Source organism: Lepisosteus platostomus, chromosome 14 (genome assembly GCF_059453375.1).
Source record: "Lepisosteus platostomus isolate fLepPlt1 chromosome 14, fLepPlt1.hap1, whole genome shotgun sequence".
Classification (NCBI taxonomy): Eukaryota; Metazoa; Chordata; class Actinopteri; order Semionotiformes; family Lepisosteidae; genus Lepisosteus; species Lepisosteus platostomus.
This window is the reverse complement of record NC_142624.1, coordinates 28,239,745-28,267,293: the sequence shown is the minus strand read 5'-3', so window position 1 is coordinate 28,267,293 and position 27,549 is coordinate 28,239,745. Positions and strand designations below refer to the sequence as shown.

The following is a 27,549-nucleotide window of genomic DNA, read 5'->3' as shown; positions in this document are numbered from 1 at the left end:
GGTACTTTAAAGAAAAAAATACACACCAGTATTCCATTTCTCCCTAAACATTTTAAGCTTCGAAGTCTTTAACTAACGTGATACCGGAGTCAACAAGCATACTTTTAGAATTTGATTAAAAGGGAATATAATATGGAATAGCGTATCTCAAGAATTTAATAACGGTATGATTATATTCGTGTACTGCGACAGGGCTGTGTAGGGCTGTTTCGCCTCCCTGTTCATGCGAGTTGTCTTGTAGCCTACTGGTCTAGGTGCGTGACTACCAACTGGCAGGTTGTGTGTTCGAATCCAGCGGGTGCTGGACTTTTCTTTTAACAAACATTTCTTCGAAAAAATAGAATAGCGATATTATGGACAATCAATTGACTTTTATATTTCAAAATATCGCAACATGATCGATATTTGCGATATTTTGAACATATCTTCCCTTCTGACAGCGGTTCCTGCTTCTATTGTGTGTGTGTGTGCAACAGAGTACATTTTTATAGAGAAATGGAGGCTGGACAGTATGCGTTACAATATAAACATTTATATTGATTTAAATCGTGTTCTGATTTAAATCGCAAACGCGTGTTTAATTATGTGTTTTTTAATCATAATCAGGCTAATGCATTTCTACATTTTCTGTATGAACCAGCTTAGAGGTTCATACAGAAAGACAGCTTGTGTTTAAATTGAGTGTAAGGTAATTTATGCTTCTAAAGTCATGGTCAGCATTTATTATTGTACTGTGCTGTAAACTTTTTCTGTGCCTAGTCACATTATTTTATAGTGTTTTTATTGCGTTATTAAATCCGGTGGCGCTGTGTGTTAGTTTCCTGACTCCCATGTCACATGGTCTGTGATTGAATCCCATGGAACTATGACTTTATTTTTTAACAAACATTTCTTTGAAAAAATGAAACGTTTCCCTTGGTCAGAGATTAAATAAAACCTCACTCGCACCAAACAAATTTATATTTCTAAATATCACGACATGATCAAATTTAAGTCTTTTTAATAACAATGAATAGTCAACTATGCGTTACAAAATATACATTTATATTGATTTGAATCGCGTTTTGATTGAAATCGTAAACGCATGTTTAAATATATGTGTTTAAAGGCGATATACTGTATAAAAGCGCTGATTCCTATGGAGTGTGTCCCGCCGGGGATTCAAAAAAATTATTTTAAATAGGCTGATAAAGCTTAGACTACTGTAACTGTATTCTAGCCTGTATTACAACAGAACATTGGACAATGCAACGTAAATTGCAAAAATGCACTTGGAATCTGTCCAAGCCCTCCTACAAAAATTATTTAAACTGCGACACTGATCATTCATCTCTAAATAAACGTTATTTTATATAGCGTTTTAAGCGAATAGGTAATTAGATTGCTCATAAACCTAATCGCTTTTTCTACATAAACACAGCGTGATTGCTCTCTGAAAATGCTTTTCCTTTATTTTTAAAGTAGGCTCAGATTTCAACTATAGATCGTATTATTATAAACTTTCTTGGAAAAATGTATTTTATGTAAACCATGTTTGCTATTAATTCATTTAGGGCTAAAATACGTTCATTGTCTTCCAATCGAGTCGAGTTGACATTGGAAGCCTGCCACACCCGGACTGTTAAACCAATGCATTAGCACGTCAAAGCCCATTGAGGGTATTGAGCCAGTATTGGCTTTAGTATTCCCCCCCTCTCCCCTCAATTCAATTCAATTCAAGGTGTTTTATTTGCATGACAGATGGGTACAAGCAGTGTTGGGTATGTATATTGTAACGCTTACGGCAGACAGGCACTGTGTAAGAGCCGGCGCACCAGAGCAGCGCACCGAGGGAGCGTCTGCATTTATAACTTAGTTTTTAAAATTAGTCAAGCAATATGAAGCATCTCCTTTTACTTTTTAGTCCCTTAAATACATTGAGCACAGCTTTCTCACCACTTAAGATTGCTTTTGATACCATCCTTACACAAAGCAGAAGGGAGATCTTAGTGCCTGAGCATAAAAAGAATAGGAGCATACTGCAACGCGTGTGAAGTCCATAAAAGATATTAATTTTGGAACTTAAACATACAGTATATGGCTGGTCTCGGTACTTTAAAGAAAACATACACACCAGTATTCCATTTCTCCCTAAACATTTTAAGCATCGAAGTCTTTAACTAACGCGATACCGGAGTCAACAAGCATACTTTTAGAATTTGATTAAAAGGGAATATAATATGGAATCGCGTATCTCAAGAAATTAATAACGATATAATTATATTCATGTTGCAAAAGAACTGCAACGGACATAAAAACTCTTAAGATCTTAAGATTTGTTTTATTTAATGTTGGTAGCAGGATGAACTGTCAGAGTGTATATTTTGTCGCAGAGTTGCTGCAAGATGTTAACAGTGAAAAAGGTATTTAGAAATGAGTTATTTCAAGATGAAAATTTTCAGAATAATTGCAAATCTAGCAGGATAGAGAAAGCACAGAAAACTGGCAGTTAGATTGATCAGATTAGTATGAAAAGTCATTTAGCAAAGGGAATGAGAAGAGTGACAAACTAGTATACTTTAGATCTTTTTTTCTGAACCAGGGAAAATCTGATCATGTTTCCCTATAACAATAATAAAAAACTTTATTTGATATATCACCATTAAAGGTGGCATCTCAAAGCAATACAGTAGATGTAAAAACAGATAAAAGGACCACAGATTACAAAGTAAATGCATATAAGAAAGACAAGCAGTTAGAGGTGCTACCAAAATTAGAAAATGAAGCAGATACAGACACTAAGTCTTCTGAAAAGAAAGGTTCTGAGGTTAGATTTAAACTGGCCCTGGTGTGTGTGTGTTTGTGTCTGTCTGTCCTGTGATGGACTGGCGCTATGTCCAGGGTGTATTCTGCCTTGTGTCCGTCGCTTACTGGGATAGGCTCCAAATCCTCTGTACTGGATAAAGAGATTAGAAATGGATGGAAGTAAAGGCACTGTGTGGATGGAACTATACACAGTGTTAGAAACCCACTATGAAATGGCAGCATCTCACTGAAAATAAAACATTTTATAGTGCTGGCTTAAGGAAACAGCCTTTCCACCTCTCTTGCACATCAGTATCCATACCTAGTTATTTAAACAAATTGCCTCTAATTATAAACATCTTAATATGCTGACTCTGTGGATCCGCATCAGCTATGTTTGCCCATTCCTTCAATTCATGTGCATCCAACACACAGTTCAACGCTAGCAACTACACAAAATCTAAAATATGAGCTCTACTTGCCACTTACAATACCAACAGTACCAGCTCACTTTAGTAGTGACATTTTCATGGATCTTTTTAACAATAAAATTTACAACATCAGACTTCAGACACAATTAAACAGGCCTCAAAAAAGTCTGGTACAAACATTTTCAGCATGGTATAAACCTTAAATGGATTCATATTCTCAATAAGATTTGGTGCTCAGTAACATGACTTAGAAAATGACAGAAGACATACGTATCATGCTTATCCTTCTATTTTTCATAATCGTAAACTCCTTAAGGCAGTTACATTTTCTCTGTTCTGACCTGGAGTTACAGAGAAATTTTAATTCTAATAAGAGATTTGTAATGAGGAAAGTCATACCAATCACTCATACCAGGATTTGCAATTACAATACAAATTCTTTCTGTATGTGTTTATTTTGCAGTTTGAGTCTATGGCATTCCTTTGGGGGTCTATACTCCAAGGCATGACTTTTTTATGTGATTTTTTTAAAGTCTTTTAATGCAAGCTTCATATAAACCCTTAGCAGTGGTTACTGTCTGGAGCAGGTACTTGAATGGCACAAATTCATTGAAATGATTCAATTTCTTTTGAAAATATTTGGGATAATACATATTCCAGAAATCACAGCCGTTGAATTATCCAGAAATTAATTTCTCTCAGGGTGTATTTAACCCCTCATGGATGGCATTGTATGAAATGAGTTTGTAGTTCCCCATTTGCCTCTATTATGAGATGCTGTGGACACTATTTTATACATTTTAGGAGTGTCCATAGGAAGGTATGTTCTAGAAAGAGTGAACTTCTGTTTTGCCATTATTTTTAATAGGGACGTTACATGTTTACACTTGGTGCTCCTACTAGAGGAGAGGATATGATTAATCTAGGCTTATCACAGAAACTGAAACACATCTGGTTGATGAGTCTACTGTGGGTAAAATGTTACTGGTACCGCATGTTGTAAAGCTCGGTATTTTCTCTCTTGGCCTGACTTTTTTTAATGTCTGAGTGTTAGAATCCATGTTGTTGCTGGTAAGGGAACGGTAGGTGCTGTGATTGACACAGTCAAAGCCTTGTACAGAGATACCATTGTAGCTGTTTGACAGTATTTTAGATGCCCTTAGTTAAAAGCATGGGAGGAAGTACTGCCAAGGGGAGGGGGGGGAGCAAGGATTTTTTCTTTGAGTTTGTGAGGTTATTTTTTGTTATATTGTGTTTCAGAAAGCAAGAAAATAAAATTTACTGTATGATAAAAAGAGAAAGAGCTGGAGTAGATCCTCAGATCAGTTTGCTACCAGCAATCAAACAAAAAAAATGGAAAGAATTGTCTCCTCCTGATTGGAACCTTTCTTACTGTCTTATAATTTATCAGGCTACCTTTTAATTTCCACTGAGAGAAGGAAGTCACTTGTCATGCAGCTATTTTATTCTTCATTGCACAATATGCTCTAAGTTAGCAAATGAAACATGAACACTTATTGAAATAAATCAAGAATACGATTAACATGAATGTATAAACATCCAAACTATACTTTATCACATTTAATTATTGGGTTAGCTTTTTATTGAGCCAAAATGTTATAAATGTGTGAACGTCTGTAAAATGGAAATATTTATATTTTTCTCTTTTCTGTTACCTGCCTGACAGCATTTTGTATCCCATTCTGTATATTACTGGAAAATATTAGACCCAACCTAAAGAATTCATGGGGGTAGTGGGACACAGTACTGCAAAGAGTCTCCTAAAGGGACAGAGCTATTAGTACTTATGTGTTTGAGTCTGGAGAATATAGTAAACATTAAGGGAATGCATGGAATCGGAAAATATAAATTGCATAGTACACAAGACTTAACTGGTTTTATTCTAGGAAAGCAGACAAGACTGAGTCATGGGACTCAGAGGATCCAAGGCTAGACTGAGTATAATAGGCTTCGGGCTTCTATTGTGACATCTACTGTAAATTACAGAAATGTTAAAAGTAAACAAAATAAAGTAACTAAAATGTGGTCTGAAATCACCCCTTTAGACACCCCTTTTACTTCACTGGTGTCAGATATGAAAGGCAATAGTCTCCCGTTCTGTCTGCTGTGTGTTGCAGCAGAGGGACTCCCTGGAGCTGAAAGGGGCAGAGTAACTTGCATGCCCTCTAGTACAGTTTACACATGCACGACTTTAAAAGCTAGCAAGACAGGTTTCGATTCACAATAGCTGGCGAGCCTTGTTAAAAAAACTAATGATAATGTTACATGCCACTGTTTGTTCATGAACAAAGTTATACTGAGATTTCCTTAGATACGCGATTAAAAAATAAATAAATAAAAATTTGAATCTGCTGCGGAACACATTCCATAAGAATCAGCGGTTTTACAGTATATATCGCCTTTAAAGGTGGCTTCTCAAAACGCTTTACGGGATAAAAACAACCAGAACAGCAGCAACAACAATATTGTATTTCATTGCACTTTGAAAACCAAGTAATAACTTAACTATACAGTACGTGCAAACGTTTCGTATGTTGCTGTCGTGAATGCCTGCGTACCCATAAGTATCTTATTTGCCTTGAGTCCTGTCTACAGTATCTGTCCCCCTACCCCCTCTCTCCCTCAATTCAATTCAATTCAAGGTGTTTTATTTGCATGACAGATGGGTACAATTCTTGTTGGGAATGTATACTTTGATATTTACACCCGGCGCGGCACCGAGGGAGCGTCTGCATTTATAACTTAGTTTTTAAAATTAGTCAAGCAATATGAAGCATCTCCTTTTACTTTTAAGTCCCTTAAATACATTGAGCACAGCTTTCTCACCATCCTTACACAAAGCAGAAATTTTCCGATGACTCACAGTACAAGTGGAAAGATTACAGATTTTAATCGTCTTTAATTTTGTCTTTAATTTTGCCTGTGGAGTGTATCTTATTAAGCTCTAAATTGCATTTTGAGCGCGGTTTTTGACTTTTTTAAAATTGCATTTTGGGCACGGACAGCACATACAAGGGTTAATGAACTGCGCCAAGAAATTTAAAATAGTATTCTTTAGGTGTGAGGGTAGGAGTGGACCGCAGCAGGCATAATCAACAAACCAGGAAAACAAAGAACAGGACAGGTGAGATGTGTATCCAGAAAGCGAGTGATCAGAAAAAGGAAATGGAAAACGCAGAAAAAGGAAACGCTTTACAGGATAAAAACAATAACAACAGTAGTGGCTGGGCAAACGATTTTTTTTATCGAAATACAAATTGAGACACTGTACTGTATAATGATGTGCATGAACAAAGGTATACTGCAATTTTCCTTAGATACGCGATTAATGCTTCGTAGGAGGAGGCGGTCTTTTCCTCTTGTCTAACAGTCTGTCCACAAACAAAACATTCCTGTTAGACAAGAGGAATTGAAAAAAAAAATTTTGTCAATGAAAACCGGTGTGTGTGTCTCTCTCTGCTGGATGTCCCTCTCACAAACTGCTGAATGAATAAAATAATTTTATGGAAAACGCGTTTGCGATAGTCTGGTATTTAATTTGGTCCCTTTTAACTGTTTTTCGATCTACTGTATTGCTTCGAGATGCCACTTTTAAAGGCGATATGTAAAATAACGTTTTTTATTATTGTTATAGAGAAACATGATCAGATTTTCCCTGGTTCAGAAAAAAGATCTAAAGTGCTACACATAACTTTCTTAATTCGATGTATTTAAAGCAGTGAACTACTGTAGGTGTCACATAACATTCAGAAATACAATCACGTATTTGACAAATAAAAACTATTATAATCTAATCCTTCCACGTTTGATCCCAAAATCCCAAGAAATATAAATCTTGACGGGTAGAAAGCTATGCTGAAAGTTTATTAAGATACTTAGAAGACAAAGATACTGTATCAATTTATGTTGCATTAGCCTGATTATGATTAAAAAACACATATAATTAAACACGCGTTTGCGATTTAAATCAGAACACGATTTAAATCAATATAAATGTTTATATTGTAACGCATACTGTCCAGCCTCCATTTCTGTATAAAAATTTACTCTGTTGCACACACACACACAATAGAAGCAGGAAGCAGAAGCAGGGACCGTTGTCAAAAATGACTTAGAATCGATCATGTTGCGATATTTTGAAATATAAAAGTCAATTGATTGTCCATAATATCGCTATTCTATTTTTTCGAAGAAATGTTTGTTAAAAGAAAAGTCCAGCACCAGCTGGATTCGAACACACAACCTGCCAGTTGGTAGTTACACACGTAGACCAGTAGGCTACAAGACAGCTCGCATGAACAGGCAGCCGAAACAGCCCTACACAGCCCTGTCGCAGCACACGAATACCGTTATTAAATTCTTTAGATACACGATTCCATATTATATTAGCAGAAAAGCTTAAAACTACCACTTTTTCACACGCTATTTCACATGCTAGTTAAATACTTCGATGCTTAAAATCGTTAGGGAGAAATGGAATACCGGTGTGTATTTTTCCTTTAAAGTGCCGATTCCTGGAATCTGACTGGCTGACACCCCTCTGAAGTGGTTCCATAAAATCTGGTATACGGAAAAGAAAGCGTTGATAAATACAAGTGTCTTTTAATACACTCTTTGCTGTGCTCTTGAGGATCCTTGTGATATTTTAAGCTCTAGTTGAATGATAAGTGTCGCATTTTAAATCATTTTCGTAGTTAGAAATTATGAAACGCCCTGTTAAAACCAAGGAAGTTTTTATGCCCGTTGAAGTAAAACAAAATGCCTGACAAAGTATGGCTTGGACAGATTCCAAGTGCTTGTACAAATGTGCTAAAGAAATTATACTTTGAGTATACAGCTTGTCCAAAGTCATCCATTATTAATACTATTAGTAATATCTTCAGTAAAGGCTTTGATGCATAAATATTTCTGATAAAGGTAGGTTGTGTACTTTTGTCCAACTGAGCAATCTTGCTTTCATAAAATATACCAACATTTTAATGACTGATGATTAACATGCTGTAATACACAGTTCAAAATTAAAGGCTCAAATGCTGTACATGAGAGGTTAAGCTCCCCCTGGCGGTTTTACAAGGCGACGCCGGATAGTTAACCACGTGACACCACGTTAACTGCGTGATACCGCGACACGCCCACCGGGGTATGCCGCGAAATACCTCACCCATTTTGAATGGCTGCATCTGTACATCTTTTTTAGTCTCACAACCAGGAAATTGCCCTTTGATTTTATTGTCAGCGCTGAACATTATGGAGATGTTCTAGAAATATTTTTGCATTGTTTTTTGCATTCATTTTGTGGGATCTGAGAGTGCTTTTGCATGTGCTGAAATAATTTAAATTTTAAGCAGAACTTGTTTTCATTAATTTACATTATATTGAATGTAACTTGAATGACTTGGATTACAAAAAAACTGAATAATTCAAAGGTTTTAATAAAATGTGATAGTTTGTTGATTGACCTGGTTTAATTTTGTCATTCTGATCAAGGTCATGGTAAAGAATGTCCTGGCAGACCACACATTTCTTGGCTTTCAGTTATTTCAGACTATCAGAGAAAACAGTTGACCTTTATCCTAGTATGCCATTCATCCTTGGCAAGTCTAATTCCACAATTGAACAGTCAATTATATCCAACAACACCTCTCAGAGCTATAGCTAGTGAATTTGATGAAATCTTTTTGCAATATTGCAGTTGTGTTAATATAAGTCATCTTCTGTCCTTTACTGTTAACTTTATAACCTTGGAGATTCTGTCTTGCATTGTAGTCAGAGTCTCTCAACTCAGGAAAACTCTGCATAGCCCTTATCATGAGGCCACCTATTTCTTCCCAGTTCGTCACACTGTACCTAAAGGTTCATTTAGGATATTTACATTTAAAGATTCCATGCATTGTGTTGATTTCTTCTTCTAAAATAGTGTATTTTCTTTCTCATATCAAGAGGTTATTCTTTGGATCCAGGTACTGTATATGTTGAAATGCTGTGCAGATATAGAGTACAGTATAAATAATTAGCAGATTATTCGTATAACCTTTTTTGAAGATAAAGTAGACATTAACTTCTCTCATTTAATTAATTCCCTTTGTGCTGATCAACTCTCTCTTTCCTAGCGTTAATCCCACATCAGCAGGGTCCGCTTGTCAGCACACCAGTCTCCATTTGGTGGTTTGAACCAAATCTTGGAATCCATTAAATGCGACTGAGAATACTCCAACCGGCGCGATGCTCCGCCTGCCGTCGGAGTGGGGGGGGGGGGGAAGGAGAACAAAGTAATGTAGCCAATTCATAGAGGGGGATTATTAGGAGGCATGGGAAATTTGGCCAGGACGCCGGGGTTACACCCCTACTCTTTTCGAGAAACGCCCTGGGATTTTTAATGACCACAGAGAGTCAGGACCTCGGTTTTATGTCTCATCCGAAGGACGGCGCTTATTTACAGCATAGTGTTTCCATCACTATACTGGGGCATTAGGACCCACCAGATTTGACCCACCTGGACCGCAGGGTGAGCGCCCCCTGCTGGCCTTACTAACACCTCTTCCAGTAGAAACCTTAGTTTTCAGTACCTTTCATCCAGGTACTGACCAGGCTCACACCTGCTTAGCTTCAGTGGGTTGCCAGTTGTGAGATGCAGGGTGATATGGCTGCTGGCTTTGTGCTGATCAACTGACTTTTGGAAAAGCTAGAAGTGAATATGTCATTCAGCTCACCTAAAAAATATTTCCAGGCAGTTAAAAATAAAAGATTTGTTACTCATGTATTAAGTATACCTTACAGAAATGTTTATCTGTGCAGCATTCCTGGCTATTCACTCTATCTGTTACATGCAATTAAAAGGAGAGTGTTATCTGCATTTAGACAAGTGTGACGTTTTCACTAAAATTGAGCATAAGCTTATCTTTACTTTAATTTGGCGATCCATTTCCAGGACGCAGGTTTCTGGATTTCTAAATCTGGGTGAAATCAGATGCAGCAGATTCTGATTTCATCCAGTAAGCTAGATCAGCCTGGGCTGCAGTTACTGCGTCAACCTCTTCTGGATTGTAAAAAATGTCTGTGTTTTTTTGCCAGTCGGTCTAATTCTTTCATGCATAGGTAGTTCTATTTATGATCCCATCCGATTAACATGGATGGACGGAGGCTGATTAAACTGTGGTCTGTTCTTTCAAAGCCTTGTCTTTTTTTTTTGTAGGCTCTTTGGTGGTTTGATAATGGATATCAAAAGAAAAGCTCCACATTACTTGTCTGACTACACTGATGCCGTCAGTCTGCAGTGCTTGGCATCATTCCTTTTCCTGTATTGTGCATGCATGTCACCTGTGATCACATTTGGAGGCCTGCTAGGAGAGGCAACTGAAGGCCGTATAGTAAGAACCTTTTCCTATATGCATATATGATTTTGTATATCATTTAATTTTAAATGAGGGATCAAATCTAGATAATGTTGAATTTTACTGTTTAGATCAGGTTCCTATGAAGACAGAGATATTTCATCACCTAAAATTACATTTTTGATCTGCAACCTAAAACGACAACAAATAATAAAAGTATTGGGTTTCTCTATTGTGTCTTTTTTGAATGGACTGCTATTTAGACTGCAATACCACAGTGTTGTACATCATAGTATATTTGTCTGTGAATAACAGGAGTGGTGACGGGTAGATTTTGATACTTGGTGTATGATTTCGGTTTATTTCCTCTCTCAGTACACAGAAGATATACAGTATTGCTCTTTTTTTTCCAGAGTGCAATCGAATCCCTCTTTGGAGCCTCAATGACGGGAATAGCCTATTCTTTGTTTGCAGGGCAGCCACTCACAATACTGGGTAGCACAGGGCCAGTCCTGGTATTTGAAAAGATATTGTACAAATTCTGCAGGTAAGTCTGGGCCACAAGTGTTTTTTGAAGAATGACTTTGTTTAATCAATAACCCTGTATCTTCCTCTTCGTAAGTCTTCACTGAACAAATACAACACTTAACAGAATCATTTAGAGAGTATTATTCCCAGCTGATATCTTTTTTGACATGCTAACAATTGTAAAAATACAAAAAAGCTTGTAAATACAAAAAAGTCAGTTTCTGATTGAACACCTGCATGTACCCTTTTTCAAAAATTGTTTCAAAATCTTGCATTAATGAAGGTTATCTTGTATTTTTTTCTTTTGAAATGTAGAGTTGTTATACCCTCCCTATTTCATATAGCCCGTTTTGTGCTTCTCATGTCTCAGGCTGCATCCCTGAAGCCTGACATCGCACACGGGGGAACTGTAGGCAGACACTTCCTGCCTGACTGCCCATCTTTTAACTAGCCACTGGCAACACAGCTCCACACTGGAGGCACAAAAGCCTGCCAGCACCCGTAGACAGCAGGAGTCGCTGTAGAGTACAAAGAGCAGTGGCTGATGAATCCCACATAACCCTTGGCTGCCCTTGGCAAATTTCACACTGCCTGTTGGAGAATCCTGATCACACCCAGCTAATGACGTGACCCAGGCTCAAACCCTCTGTGGCAGAGCTGAACCTGTGCTTGGGCTAGCACATTTTGTAGGTGAACCACTAGGGAGTCTCCTAATGAAAGTGCTTCACACCCATACTAGGTGTTTACAGGGTATTTATATACTTTTCATATGATGCTGTTGTTCTTGCCTTTTTCCAGGGAATATGGATTATCCTACCTCTCATTAAGAGCGTGTATAGGACTCTGGACAGCATTCCTGTGTATTGTCCTGGTGGCAACAGATGCCAGTTCCCTCGTTTGCTACATTACTCGTTTCACTGAAGAAGCGTTCGCTGCCCTTATCTGTATTATTTTTATATATGAGGCCTTGGAAAAGTTAATTCACCTTGGCGAAACCTACCCAATCAACATGAACAATAACCTGGAAAAGCTCACTCAGTATTCGTGAGTAAATGTTTCATCTCGATTTTAATTGGTGCGATTGTCCAGATATCGGAAGATTAAACATATTTGTTTAAAGAAGGCATTGCAGAGTGCTGGGAAATATGAAAAGTTAAAATGTACAGTATGTATATTATGTGCATATCACATACTAGTATTATATACGTATGATATACAGATATTTTTAAAGGAAAGCAATAGTGTCCAGGCGAAGCTAATGCCATTTGGTTACACTTTACTCTTATTGCTTTAAAAACCAGATGCCTCTTGCCCAGCGCGCCTCTGCTTTCATTTATTCAGGTGTGTTTGTGTGGAGCCACCCGATCCAAGTAATGCAACCTTGACATTTTGGGATGAACATAACATTACTGCATCTGAAATCTACTGGGAGGGCTTGGAAGTACATGTAAGCATGAATTGTGTGGATACTGACAAGACTTTTTTTGGTTAGAGATAAGTGCGAGCCTGGGATATAGATTTGTGGTGTGTTGGCATCTGGAGTTGACACTTTATGTTTCTGGTTATGGTGGAACCTTTGGGTTAAAGTGGACGTTAGATCAAAAGATTGATGCATTAAGAGCGCAGAGGTTTGTTAGACATGTGATTAATTTGGTTCCATTTGTATTATATTTATGAATGTATGGATTTGGAGCCATAATACAGAGTTGCCATCTGTTTAAGATAAAGTAACTGAACTGTTATCTCGGACTCTTCATTTCTCTTAAGAAATAAGGAACAGAGTAATTTAATCCATAGTCCAAGAAGCCATCTACTCCTCTGTTATTTTAAGGAAGTAATTAACATGAATATAAATGAATAAAAACAAAATACTTAATGAGAAGACTACCTTAACATAAGGGATGTTCCCTTGTTCCAATACTAATTTGTTGCATTTTTAATACCTCTCAGTATTGTGATGTAATGAACATCAAGTAAAATTAAGATAAAGAAAATCCAGGGATGCTAAGCTAATAGATCAGTTTTAGAGAGGCTATGGATGCACCCTAAAAAATCTGAAATGGGAATGACAATGACAAAAATATATTCATACCACTTTTGTCATTGTTTGAAGTGTTTGAATGCATGAGGTTTTTTGAGGGAAGACCTTGAGTTGTTGCTAAACAGCATGCACTCCCAGATGGAGTATAACCAAGAGAAGAGATTAGGGGCATGTGGGCTGGATTACGCTGGATTAGCAATGCAAAATCACCATAAAAGCACATTTTCATATAATATATTTTCTCTTAGGTGGCTTGTGGGCCCTTAATAATAACTACAGTACTCTATATGTACATTTAGAGGCTTGTTTTGTCTTACACGAGAACAAATGTTTTCCTAACTAGAGAAACAGGCTGACATGAACCAAAACCTTTGGAGATTTTTAAAGAAATGTAGTATGTCTGATTCTCTTTAAACTTCATTGGAGACTTCTCGGAGTATGTAAGGAGTTCACTTCAAATTCAGTTTACTGAACTCATAAGTCATCATGTTACGAGAAGACATGTTATTAGTCACATATCATGTTTCCTTAATGACACGCACAGGTTCCTGCAGATCTCTGTTGGTTTGACATTTGTAAATCTTTTTTGCTTAAAATACTTTATGGGTTGAAGGTGATAGTGTTTCATTAATCTAAATTAAGAACATGCAAACTTTTTATAATCCAATTGTCTATTAATGTATAAAATTGACGAATGATCATAAATACTGTATTATTGATTCACCCAATGTATTCAGAAACCTGCCTGGAATAGTTTGTTTTAAATCTCTATAACCTTCTGTGTAAAAAAAAGCACCCTCTGTCCTACATTTTAATATATGATTCCAAGTGCTTTAGTTTCCTCTGAGAACAGGAGGTGAGGAAAGTAATGCTCTGTCTTTTCCCCTTTAAATACATTTTCTTTTTCTCTCCCTTTTTTATCATCTATGTCCCTTGTTCCTCCCCTCTTTCCATCTCCGTCTCTCCCCTTTGCATTCCTCTCTCTCTCCTCAGGACTGCATAGAGAAACATGGGGAGTTTGTGGGAAGGGCTTGCGGGCCCCATGGCCCATATGTCCCTGACGTTCTCTTTTGGTCCGTTGTCCTTTTCTTCTCAACCGTAACAATGTCCTCTTTCCTGAAGGAATTCAAGACCAGCCGCTATTTTCCCACTAAGGTAAGCCAGAATCACCAAACACAGTTTACCGCCGTAAGAAGCGCCTAGGCGCAACAGAAGCAGGCTCGGGTAATAATTTATCTCCTTTTCCGTTTCAGTTTTGAATAGGGTAAAATAATTCTGTTTATTTCCTGAAATATTATTTGTCCTGACCCCTTTGTCATTGATTGTGTCAGACTGTCAGGAAAACTAATTTCCCGTTGGGATTAATGTGAAAGTTTGAACTGACGTTAATTGAATTGAAATGGAATCAGGGTTACAGAATGAATTCATGGAATGCCGGTGCCCTCTAGTGGCTATTTTCCAGGTTTTGACTGCTGAGATGCTGAGACATATCTAAGACAGTGAAGTGCTATACTGAGTACTGTGGATAAAATTGATTCATTCAGTACTAACAAAACAGTTGTGTACACTCTTTCACTGGTGATGTTCATTTCCAGGTTCGGGCGATAATCAGTGACTTTGCAGTGTTCCTCACCATTCTTACTATGGTGTTGATTGACTATGGCTTAGGAATACCATCTCCAAAACTTCAAGTTCCCAATGAGTTCAAGGTAAAAAAAAAAAATCTTTTAAAACAAGCCATTAAATATTTGTGAGAAATATTGTTTGTTATTAGATAAGTTAATCAAAACGTTTTCTATTCATGGCCTAAATTTGCAAAAGTCCTTCTGTTAGTAAATTAGCAAAAATAAGTATAAAAGTGACTTTTTTAATGAGAATCCTTAATGGTATTGTCGCAATGTAAGCTTTAATAGTAGCATCATCCTTTTTTACTGAATAACTCAAAACAAAAGCATTTTAATTTATGATAGTTCCAAGTATTTATTGTGGAAGAATGCATGAAGTGTGCTCTAAGATGCTTACGGTTCATCATATATTGTGAATATGTTTTTTTTTCAAATGTTGCCATTTTCCAGCCCACCAGGGATGATCGAGGCTGGCTGGTTAACCCATTGGGTCCCAATCCATGGTGGACCACCATAGTGACTGTGTTCCCTGCCCTGCTGTGCACTATTCTGATCTTCATGGACCAGCAGATCACAGCAGTTATCATCAACAGAAAGGAACACAAACTCAAGGTGCCAATTTCAGTGAATGGAGTTAATTTCATAATCAGAGAGACATTATCAGCATCTTCTGCCTTTATCAGTCTAGTGCCGAACGAAGACCTCCCCAAGATTTTTTTACAAACCTTTGCCTTCAGTTTTTTCACATCCAGCTTGTGCCTGCAAACATATTGATTACATCTTTCCCTCTCCACAGGAGGTCTTCTTGATTGTTTTTCATTCCTTGGATTCCATTCCAGTATTTTCCTGGAACGATGATCCATTTTTTTCTTGCTGTGTCTGGCTTATTGCCATTTTAGTCTCTTTACTCTTACAATGATATCATCTATTCGTTAGGGCTCTAACCTACTTTCAGTGCTTTGCTGAAACCCTGTTCTAATAAACGGACATCTGTCTGCATTTACTGGAATGTTTGTCATTGAAATGCCAGAAGTGAACCTTTGCTGAACAAGAAGCTTTACAAAAATTACCTCTCATTCTGAGGCAGGCATTTAGTCTCCATAATGTGAATTTCATATTTCATTTCGCTAGATCTGAATGAATCTAATCCATCCATCCATTTTCTAACAGCTTCTTTCAATTCAGTGTTGCAAGGGAGCTGGAGCCTATCCCAGCAAGCAATGGGTGCATGGCAGGGTACACCCAGGACGGTCCATCACATTAATCATTAAGATTAAATTTTCTTCAGTATGGTCATATGGCGGCACGGCAGATACTTCTGTTTCCTCATATCGTTTGGGTCTTGGGTTCAGTTCTAGCCTGCGGTGACTTTTTAGCATGTTCTCCAGATGCTTGCATGGCTTTTCACTGGTGATACAGTTCAAAGACATGCTATCTAGTTTAATTAACACCTGTAAATTGCTTTCTCTATGCGTGTTCATGCTATTCCCAGCTAGGGTTTAGCCCTGCCTGCCTGGTTAGGCTCAGTCTCACTGTGACCTTTTAAGTACAAAGCAGTTACTAAAAAATGGATGGATGTTTCATTCTAATCAGTAAACCTCACATTCAATATTATTCTTCCTGTCTTGTTTTACATGTGTTGTTATTTTAGGTTAACGAATTGCAGGCTTTTTTTTACTAATAAACATATCTCTCTACTGCACTGAGTTTATCAACAGAATTGTTTCTTTAAATGTGAAAAATAACTGTTTTTTGTTTTATTCTGCTCACACTTTTCTCTGGCAGAAAAGCAGAGAGTTTGTGAGTTAGCATTAAGTAAAGCAGCAGTGTGGGTCTGACTGACAAGGCATTGCAAGCATGTAAGCACCTGGTACCTTACAGATTTTCATGGCAAGTTGAGGCCAGCTGTAGCCCATCCATCTATGACAGTGTTTGGCTTGGAGCAGAAAATGAGAAAGTTTGTTGGTAAATTTTCTCAGCCAATCACATTGTGTCATTTAGACAGTCGCCTACATTGGGCCATAATTCACCTCTCACACAAGTAAAATGTTTTCACACTCTCCATTTTTCCTCTTACGTACACACACAAAACGCTCTCACATTCATTAGTTTTACCTCTCACATACATATAAAATGCACTCACATTCACTAGTTTTGTCTCATTGACATTCACATTGTGAAGGAGTGTTTTATGTGTACAGTATGTGCGAGGTAGAAGTAGTGAATAGAGAGCGTTTGTGTGTACTGTATGTGAGAGGTAAAACTAGTGAATGTGAGAGCATTTTGTGTGTATGCAAGAGGTAAAATGGAGAGTTTGAGAGCATTTTGGGTGTATGTGAGAGTAATTTGTGTGTGTGAGAGAGATAAAGTTTGAATAATGGCCTAAATGGGACCTCATATGAAACAGTGGTACTCAACCCTCACTGTCTTTACTTCTTGGGCCACTGGTTGGGTTGTAATGTTTTATTTTATGACTGTTAATCACACATTTACAAAAATACTTGTCATGCAAATATTAACAGACATGTTTTAATCAAATACATTCCTTTCAGTTGTTTTTTTTAACCTTTTAACTTGATTCAGAACCATTACATAATTCCAGTATGGTAATCCAGGGTACAGGTATGTGTTGGCATGGTTCACCTCAAGCCTGACAAAACATTGTAAAATCCTACAGTATACACTGAGCTGTTGGCATATTGCTTAATTTAGTTTTCCCAGATAGAAACTAAACATTTCCATTGCAAATTGTAAAATTAATTCCAGACCATGTTTTTCTGGCCAACAGAAAGGATGTGGGTACCACCTGGATCTGTTCATGGTGGGCGTCATGCTGGGAGTCTGCTCCATAATGGGATTGCCATGGTTTGTAGCAGCCACTGTCCTCTCCATCTCTCATGTGAACAGCCTCAAACTGGAGTCGGAGTGCTCTGCTCCAGGGGAGCAACCCAAATTCCTCGGAATCAGAGAGCAGAGGTTCACAGGGCTCATGATCTTTCTACTGATGGGTTGTTCTGTCTTCATGACCTCAGTGCTGAAGGTAAGATTTGTGCTATGAAAAAAGTTTATTTTTATTATGCTTTGAAGCAACATTAAACCACGAATCTAATAATTAATAATGCTACCATTCCAGTACTTCTGCAGCTGTAGCTGCATGTTTTTGTCAGTTGTTCCAAGGTATTGCCAAATGGCTTTTTTTGTGTTGTGGAATTGTGATGCACCCTGTGTGGCTGATGAGACTTACAGCTAATGTACTGTATTTAACAAGGTTTAAACAAATACTCAGTATAAATGTACATACTGTGCTATATACTGTAAATGGAGGACTGCACTGTTCTGGTTACTAAGGCACATCCGAGTACTATGTTGATGCTTGTGTGAGTAAAATGAACATGATTTTCTCCTGTTCTCTCCATGTTATCTGTTTTATAGTTCATTCCAATGCCTGTGTTGTATGGAGTTTTCCTTTACATGGGAGGATCATCGCTGAAAGGCATTCAGGTAGATAAAACTGTGCAGCTACATGTACTACAGTACGTGAATATTTTTGTTAAGATTTGTGTTAGGAAGATATCAACTAGCATTCTTGTCTTTCATGAACCGATGCCTATGATACCTATGAACAAATAGAAATGTTACACATTGAAGGGTGTTAGGCCTTTACTTTTTGCAATCTGCGAAAAATCATATTCAGTTCACATAAAATCTTCGTTTTTTTTACTTTTTCGTATTTCTTAATGACTATCTGTATCTTTAAATCGTTGTTTTGCAGCTCTTCGATCGTTTTAAACTTTTTGGGATGCCACCTAAGCACCAACCTGATTTTATTTATCTGCGGCATGTCCCACTGAGGAAAGTTCATCTGTTCACAGTCATCCAGCTGAGCTGCCTGGTCCTGCTGTGGGTAATAAAGACTTCGCGGGCGGCCATTGTATTCCCCATGATGGTACGAAGCAGAGTTCTTTCACCTAATGCAGTTAGAGTTGGTACATGAGGAAAAAAAACCCTTAGTGACTTACAGTATGATTTTATGTTCTAAATGATAAAAATGTAACATTATCGTGGTGTGGCTCTTAGCTCTGGTGCCCCATTACAGCTCTTGGGGTCTGGGTTCAATTCCGGACTGATCCACTCCTGTGTGCATTTTGTGTGTTCTCCCTGTGTCTTCATGGGATTTCTCCCAAACACTTTCCCTTTGGAAAGTTTCCTCTCCAACGACATGCAATCTTGGTTACCTGGGAACTTGTTACTGTTTACCCTGTGATGGACTGGAATCCTACGTAAAGTGTATCCCGGTCTTGTGCCCTATTATGTGTACAGAATAGATTCCAGATTGCTGCAGACCTTACTCAGAATAAACAGCTTTTTGTTGATGGATAAAGTAATGGTATGGTTTTTACTTAATGCAGAACACCAGCATCAAATTTTCAGAATAGTGATATCTCCTCTGCTTTTTATTTTCTTGTGAAGGTTTTAGCACTTGTGTTCATTCGGAAGGTGTTGGATTTCTTATTCACAAAGAGAGAACTAAGTTGGTTGGATGATTTAATGCCAGAAAGTAAGAAAAAGAAACTGGAGGATGCTCAGGAAGAGGTAACTTCATTCTTGAAATGAATGTATATTTCTATGAAATCAGTATATTCTTTTTAATTTTTAAGTTGTGTTGAAAAAACCTTGAAGCTATTATCTCACTTCTAGACAATGTAAAATAGAACAAATCTGCTGTATTCAAAATGTTCAGATTGTTTTAAAATGTCAGAGGTTTTACAGACCCTAGTAATGCAATTTATAGTTGACATATCACTGACAATATAAGTAGATTTCATGTGAAGTTAAATATGGAAGAAGACTTGTCTAGAGGAATTAACCTTGGCTTGTTACTTTGCAGCTCAGAGACTGACTTAGTTTTGTAGTCAAATTATTTTACACCACCAGTATGTCATCAATTATAGGTTTGAATCATATAATTTGTACAAAATATCACTAGATTCTCATTTCTTCTTCAGGAAGAACAAAGTATGCTGGGAGAGGAAGAGGGAATAGTACACTTGCCTTTGGAAGGAAATTACAAGTAAGATGCAATACTTGATTAGGAAAGAAATGTATGGACACCTGCCTATATGTCTGTCTACAAACATTATACTTGCTCTTCTGAGTGTAAAATGGTACAATGGAGACTGACATTATTACTTCAAATATGTGATATATACTGTATATACTGTAGTGTGGGAAATTATTATCAGTACTGTGTAATGTTCAATTGAAATGCTAAAATTAAATTTTGTTCAGAAAGAAAATTTGCAGTGCTGAAAACTTTTCCTGATAAATGTTTCTTTTTAGAAATATACAATTGCATTGCAGTTGCAAAAAAAATTAGTAAGGCTGATAATTGAGTTGAACTTCTTATGTTCTTATTACATTTTTATCTCAAAACAAATCTGGCACTTTTTCATACATGTATTTAATTTTATTTGCTTCTTTTAGGGATGATCCTTCAACAGTTAACATATCTGATGAAATGGCGAAAACTTCAGTTTGGAAGACCCTCACCATGAATACGGAAAACTCCAAAAAAGATTCCTGCATACCCTCAAAAAGGTTTTGAATTTCCAGTTTAATTTGATAAAAAGTGCCTCCCTTATACAACTCAGTTAATAATTTGCACATATATTTGAGAAAAAAAACCCAAAATGTTTAATTTACTCTTATGATTAAAAGGATAAAGTTAGAAGTTTTAAAATCATGTTATTTGATAAACTAATTAAGAAAATGGAGATTATTTTTTTACAATATGTCTGCAGTTTATATCTAGCTTATATGATTATAACATTGCAATAGTTTTTACCTGTATTAAAAATAGAAGAACACATTTAACACAGTAGGTCTGAGTTAACATTAACAAAAAATGTTATTTTTTATTTTGAAGTGTATATATTTGCAATAATTCAGGATGTTACATTCTATTTGTTTCTTGAAATACACTCATAAATTAAATTATTATTGTTGATTGTAAGTTGGAAACCCTAAAGGTCTGCTGATCACAGATAAAGGGAAATACAGCTTTAAAATAATGATTATTAATCATTAATGCTGGACAATTATGTAATGCATTCAGTTTCTCAGTTTACATTTTTCAGATCACATCTTTATACAAATGAAAAGCCAGTCAAATTTCTCATTCAATAAATACATCAGTTACAGCATCAAAATGTAAAGCTTGAGGCTTATGTTAGAACGGACTGTCCATTTCAATTAAATAGGTGGGTGAAGGTCCCTGAAGTGGCATTGTGAAGTACCTTATCACTCCAGCAAAGTTGTAGACTGTGCTAGGGTTCTCACAGGGGAGACTTTCTTTGTGTGAATGACTTGGCAGAAGAAACGTCAGACCACAGGGCACAGGGTGCAAGAGCTTGGTGCAGAACTTTGTGGTATCCCCTAGTAACCTTAACAGTGCACAATTCTTCCATTTCAGGTGACTCCATCCCAATCTATCTACCTGTATCTAAGGGGTGATACTCTGTCTGTGAGCTGTCCTCCTTCTCCAGGCATTATTGAATTCAGACATTAAGACATGTTATTATTGACACCTAGAGAGGGACTGCATTTTGTATTTATAAATCATTAAATATTTCCCTTCAGAATATAGAAAACCAAACTTTTTAATATAGAGAGAAAAACAGTCAAAAATGAAATGCAGAGGTTTAAAAATTATATTTGTGACTGTTTTGCTGTATATTTTTATGTATATAGCAAAACCGTAAAAAAATAAAATGTGCCTTTCTAATGCTTTGTTTTGAAAACTGACCTTTGACGTTCATGGTCCAAATGACATTTTCCATTAAAAAAATGTTTCTCTTGCTACATTAATTGTATTTCTGTCACATTGTGACACTTGATTTTTAAAACAGTGCATATTCAAAAAACCCATCAAACGTCTTTGGGGCTTGCTTATGCATATCTTTTATTAAAAATCAAGGCTTCATTTTATAGTAGACTTCCTTTTGAGTGACACAGTTTTAGTACTAATGTAAATCAATACTTCTATAGAATTGATTTTTATAGATATTACATGTAATTCTTTATTCTGACGCATTTTAGTAGCTTTCTATTGTATCTTATCTGGGCTGTTCTCCCCTTCCTTGTCGTAGGGCTGATAAAGTTAACACATTTCTTCTCTTAATTTTCATTCCATTTCTATCATAAGCTCCCTTTCCTAACCTCTATAGAAGCTGATTTCCCAAAGGTAAGACCCTGTTCCCTGTACATTCTTGTCTTCTCATGTCAATTCACTATCGTGCCCTATCAATGACCATACGTCTGCTTGATAAATGTGGTTAATCTTTGCCTGATATGAAGCAAATTTGTAATAGAATACTCAGATCTCCTAAAATTGTTCTTTGTGAATGCTTTTAAATTTTAGACGCAATGTAAAAGGTGCACTAGATCTTTTTATGGACAAATGTTTATTCACTTTCCAGTCATTCAAATCAAAATTCTTCAATTTTAATTTATTCTGGTATTATTGTGACTTTTAAAAAGAGAGTGTGTGTGCTAAATATAAAAAAAAAAATATTCTCAAAACCTGTAATTTTCAGTTACATTGAGCATTGTGCAATGTGTCCAAATTTGAAGTTGTGCAGAAAAAGTAGAATTACATTTTATATTCGTCTACATTTGATTAGAAGCACATACTGTAGGTTTTGTGTAATCTTCAAAGTAGAAAATATGTTTTTTAAAAGAAATACCTTGTGTGTTTGTTTCATTATTTCAAATCTGGACATTTTATATAAAACTGGTATTGGAAAATTACATGTATTGAGAAAATTGTAAAATTATATACTGTACATTTGATGTCCATCAGACAAAGATGAAAACCATTCCAAATATTGTAGATTTTACAGGGTCAATTTTGTCCCTCCACATTTTTAAAGTGCGTTACCCATTAACTGTTAGGAGAAAAAAAAACGACTTGTTTTCTGTTTTATTTTGATTCCAACAGAAAATGGTTAACACATTTTTTTCTTTTATTTTAACCAAAGATGTTGATGCAGATAATAATGCATGGGTATTAAAATAGTGATGTGAGGCAGGAAACAGGTATGACTCCAGACAAAGCTCCTCTGTGCATGAGGCTGTTTTTTTTGTCACAGTTTATCTGCATGCTACTCCTGTACACTTCAGCAATGGATGTGAAAATGACAGTTCTGTAAAAGTTGACATGTCCTGTTGTTATTGGTGACAAAAACTAGTTAAAGCGAAGTATCTGTATTTTACCAGTAAGCCCTTTTTTACATCGAATCCTTTTTTACAAGTAGAACAGAACTGTTTTATCACAGGCATTGCCTGAGGCTTCTGTAACCTTCTCCATCCTAACCAAACCTTTCAGCTTTCTATACAATACATGAAGGAGGACTTCTCCATTCCAAATGTGAACCAAAGTCCAATTAGATACATCACCTCACTTCGTTCTGCTATAGCTACTATGAGACCGCCAGCTTTTAAAATGGACCATTTCAACAAATTTGATTTCAACTTTTTTTCTTAATCTGGCATCAACGACAAACCTTACCTCATTATTGTGGGTAGCTGAAATGTGCTTTCTCCATCTATGAAAATGAAGGCATTTTTAAGAATGATCAAGTAATGAGTGATATTTGGCATTTTTTGTAGCTTTTCCAATAGCAGCGACAGAAGACGAGAGAAGAGGGTCGATTTGGAGAGGAACATTGACAGGGAGACATGTCTATGACTTTTCCTTGGTTACTGTGCTTTTAAAAAATGAAAAAAGTGTGCCACAGTATACAATTGTATAGACCACTTCTGAACGTTTTGTCACGTTAAGTCTCTATGTACATTGTGTAAAACTGTTTTCTTCTTAATGCCTCTAAATCTGTACCTTTCTTACAAAAACCAACATGCAAAACATGCAAAAACATACAAGCAACATGTTTCTTTTTCTTGTGTATGTAAATGTAAAGTAAAACCAACACTGCAACAGATGTACAAGTGCAGGGAAAAAAGCTTTTCTGACAATTATTCAGAATATTTCAGTCTGTGATGGATTTAGATGTTACAAGGTTTTTAAATTTATTCTTCTTTGAAACTAAATAGTATGTATTTTGTATGTTTTGTATTTATTTTTTTTCTAAAGATGATAATACAAATCATTCTCCTGTATTGTTTAAAAAGTCTTGATTTTCAACCATAAAAATGGAGTAATTAAAATTACGAAAGCATAAATAGGGGAAGTTGAAGGAAAGCAATTTGCAATCATCCAATTAAATTACAGCCGATTGAAAGTTTTAAGCATGTGTCATCTAACATAAATGAAACCTAATAATAGATGTTCACATTACATTGTAAAATTAATGATAAATATCATTGATCTTCAGATATACAGTACAGTGCTGAAAATGTTCTAGAAAATTATATTATTTATCATTTTGTGTAAATGGGACTATAAGGTGTTTATAATGCAATAATATAATGACAGGTTAGATAGGTTAACCATATTTGTACATTTCATAGTTTCACATCTTGTACTCCCATCTAGAGTGACTGTGTAAATTTATAACATCCTAGATGAAAAACAGTACGACGGATGGTACATTTATTATTTTAAATCATGCTTTCATTTATTTCAATGCACCAAAAATGGTAATACCTTTAAACTTAATAGTCTGCTGTGCTTTGATTTGTGCAAAGTGCACAAAACTGTCTGAAATTCATCACCATCTCATGGATGTATATGGATCCTATTCCATCTTATGGAAAATGTGCAGGGGTAGGGCAGTGTCTTCAATAACTGCAGGATAAACTGAACTTTCTAGATGTTTTAAATGTTTTTTCAAGCTTTAATTTTTCTTTCTTGAAGTAGACATGTTCTTTGAGTACTGATTGCTGGTATAATCAAGCAAGACTTTTTTTCTCTAATAACATAGTAATTGTTTTGGCAGGTACTGTTAAAAACCTGCAAAGAACTAACCCTCCAAGATTAAATTGTAGTGACTCCTGCATACAGGTACCTCTGTTGGTATTCGAGTAAAGGGACTGTTCAGGGTTTTTACTCTATGAAGACTTGGCTGTCACACCAGTATTATTTTGAAACATAATCATGGTTTCTCAGCAAATCACATATGCAGTTTATGAATCTTATAAAAATGAAATTTAAGGAGTATGATTTTGTTGTGTACATCTCTAAATTTTCCTATGTAATTTATCAGCACATGAATGTTAACATTTATGTGTCTGCATTTGTCTTGGTAGGAAGTGTGAGGAATATTTGTTTATATATACAGTATTTTTTGAGCTAAGACTGAACTCTTAAAACTGATCATGTTGTTTATTTTGAAACAGGAAATTATATGAATAGCTGTTCATTTCAGATCTTTGACATTTTATAACAAATAAAGCCAAAAGCTCCAACAAAATATGTTGTTTTTTAGAGTTAATAGGGTAAATATTTTGGAAAAAAAGTTCACAACAAATTAAAATAGAAAAAAATAAAGAAAAATATTACTATTTGGCCTAATCAATTACAATGGCATTATTGTGTTACTTTATTTTTTAAAAGAAGCCAGTTTTTACTATTTAGTTATTGAACCAAAACTATAAGAAACCTACACTTTTAGTAATTCACCTATGAAGCTTATATTGATTAAAAAAATAATAGAAGTGTTGGGAAATCTTTGGTCAACATGCAGTAGGAAGATTTCAGTTAATATATTTAAAAAAAATCATGTATGATGTCAACAGCTGGTGTATTCCATGTACTTCTTAATCATAAATGGATTTGAATCCTGCTGTTTTTAGGAAGAATATCCTGCTACTGAAAAATGCCATTAGAAGAGATTAATACAATTCAGTTTTTGACTAGTTGTATGCCTATTATTTGGCAAGCAAAAGGCTCAGATTTGCACACTCAATAAATAATTGTTTTAAACCAAAATTTAAATATAATCTTCCTGTTTAGTTGTCTAATCAATCTATAGATTTGTTTGTGTTCTTGTACTTGAGGCACAATCACAAGATGGCAGATTCATCTCCATAGCAATAAGATCATTTGAAGGTATTCATGGAAAAATAATCCTATTGATGATAATAAAAACAATATTCAGTTTCTACAATCTATATATTAACTGATCAATAAACAGAATTCAAGTGTTTACTGTGATGTCTCATCACTCCCGACATACTTAGCAAGTATATTTTATTCTGCTTTCAGAGAATTATATGAATTGTTATAATAACCTTGCAGTTTTTTCAAAATATTATGGCTTTCATTCAGCTGTATTTCAGATGACTACTTTGCGGAACTTGGAGTCAAGCCGAGCTGAAACTTTACATTTTGTACATCCTTCACTAAATTGCAAGGGCTAAAAGTAGCTAATATACAGGGTCTACAGGTAAAATGTTTTGAATTTGGAAACATACATTATTTCCAATAAAGTACAAATTGTTAAATTTACTTGAATAATTAGGCAGATAACCAGTTTATTTTAAATTTCATTTTACAATGTTCATGCTTTGTGCTGAAGAACTGCTTGCAGCCATTCCTAGAGGCTTGGATTATGTCAGTTTTTCAAGGAGATGCTATCACATACAGATGCCTCTTTCAAATTGAAAAAGACTCTGTTTTCAATGTTTTATCCAGTGATTATAACTTATTGTGCTTTCATTATGCTGTTCATTAGTAGTGCTGTTTCATCAGAGATATTAGACAGGCATCTGAAGGATTTGTATATTTTTTTATGTGAATAATTTCTCTAATCTGTTACTTTAAAAGTATGAACTAACCATGACACTCTTAACTAGTTAATCACAGCTTTCTGTGAAAATGGGCTGAATGGTTATGGTACCGTTCTGCATTAATGCAAAATCCTCAGAACTGTAGTGGCACTAATTATAAGACTAATCTAAGAAGTTTAAAATGCCATGTATACGTTACTGTATATAAAATAGCCCATTTCATGAGAATAACCCCAGATTTGATCACAGTAACTTTGAAACTTTGAATGGGACATTGTCCTTTAAAAAGAATTATACTTAACTGTTAAAGCCATGATTTAAGATAAGATCACTTTATTGGTCATATACAATCTCTTGTATTAGGAATTTGTCTTTTTGCATACCCCAACTTGCTCTCCATGAGACACACAGACAGGGAGAGAAGCTCAGGCAATGCTTAAAGAAGCTGCTTATATGAAATGTCTTTGTTACAGGAGTCAAAATGATTTAGGAAAAGATGCAATAGTTCTTTTATTAGTAGGACAATATTCAGAGAATTTTTGTTGTATTAACTGAGAAAAATAGATTTCTAGAATTTCTTTGTATAATGAAAAATGATATAATCAGATGTTTTCTTTTTCAAATATGACAGATTACACCTTGATCATATTTTTCCTGAGAAATCTCTTTAAATGTATTTAACTTTCATGTTTTCACAAGTATGAGTCAATAAAATACACTGTATATTGAAAATCAATTGTTGTAGTATGTTTTACATCATGTGTTGCACTTTTATATTTTGTCTTCCTGGATTTATCAGTTTTTAATTGCAATTAATTGAGCTTAACTTTCCTGAAACTGTCCAGATGATTGAATACTTAATATGACTTCACTTATACCTCCTATTAAAAACAGTGACAATATTTTGGGAATCTAATTAAATGACTGTAAAAAATAATAATCTCAGAGAAGTTCCAAGTTCATTACAGATCAAAGGACAGAGGTTGAAAAAGAATTCTAAGAACAGATTACAACATTTTACTGAGAATTACCTTTGAGAA

The 27,549-nt window shown here is 35.6% G+C and overlaps 1 protein-coding gene across 4 annotated transcripts in view; it reads left to right on the top strand.

Annotated features, from left to right (window-relative positions):
- The window catches only part of LOC148649162 (sodium-driven chloride bicarbonate exchanger-like), a 74,301-nt gene extending 50,632 nt beyond the window's left edge, over positions 1–23,669 (top strand). For 3 of the 4 annotated variants that reach the window (XM_088605461.1, XM_088605460.1, XM_088605462.1), the window contains 14 exons: positions 10,429–10,603; positions 10,981–11,114; positions 11,894–12,139; positions 12,437–12,542; positions 14,130–14,291; positions 14,732–14,845; positions 15,212–15,373; positions 17,550–17,801; positions 18,194–18,262; positions 18,534–18,707; positions 19,232–19,354; positions 19,768–19,832; positions 20,246–20,359; positions 23,432–23,669. In XM_088605461.1, coding sequence (XP_088461587.1) covers positions 10,429–10,603; positions 10,981–11,114; positions 11,894–12,139; positions 12,437–12,542; positions 14,130–14,291; positions 14,732–14,845; positions 15,212–15,373; positions 17,550–17,801; positions 18,194–18,262; positions 18,534–18,707; positions 19,232–19,354; positions 19,768–19,832; positions 20,246–20,359; positions 23,432–23,510 — 1,975 coding nt within the window. In that variant the 3' untranslated portion in view covers positions 23,511–23,669. Of the gene's footprint in view, positions 1–10,428; positions 10,604–10,980; positions 11,115–11,893; positions 12,140–12,436; positions 12,543–14,129; positions 14,292–14,731; positions 14,846–15,211; positions 15,374–17,549; positions 17,802–18,193; positions 18,263–18,533; positions 18,708–19,231; positions 19,355–19,767; positions 19,833–20,245; positions 20,360–21,965; positions 22,005–23,431 lie in introns of all 4 variants that reach the window. The other variant, XM_088605463.1, reaches the window with a different exon arrangement.
- The last annotated feature ends 3,880 nt before the right edge of the window (positions 23,670–27,549 follow it).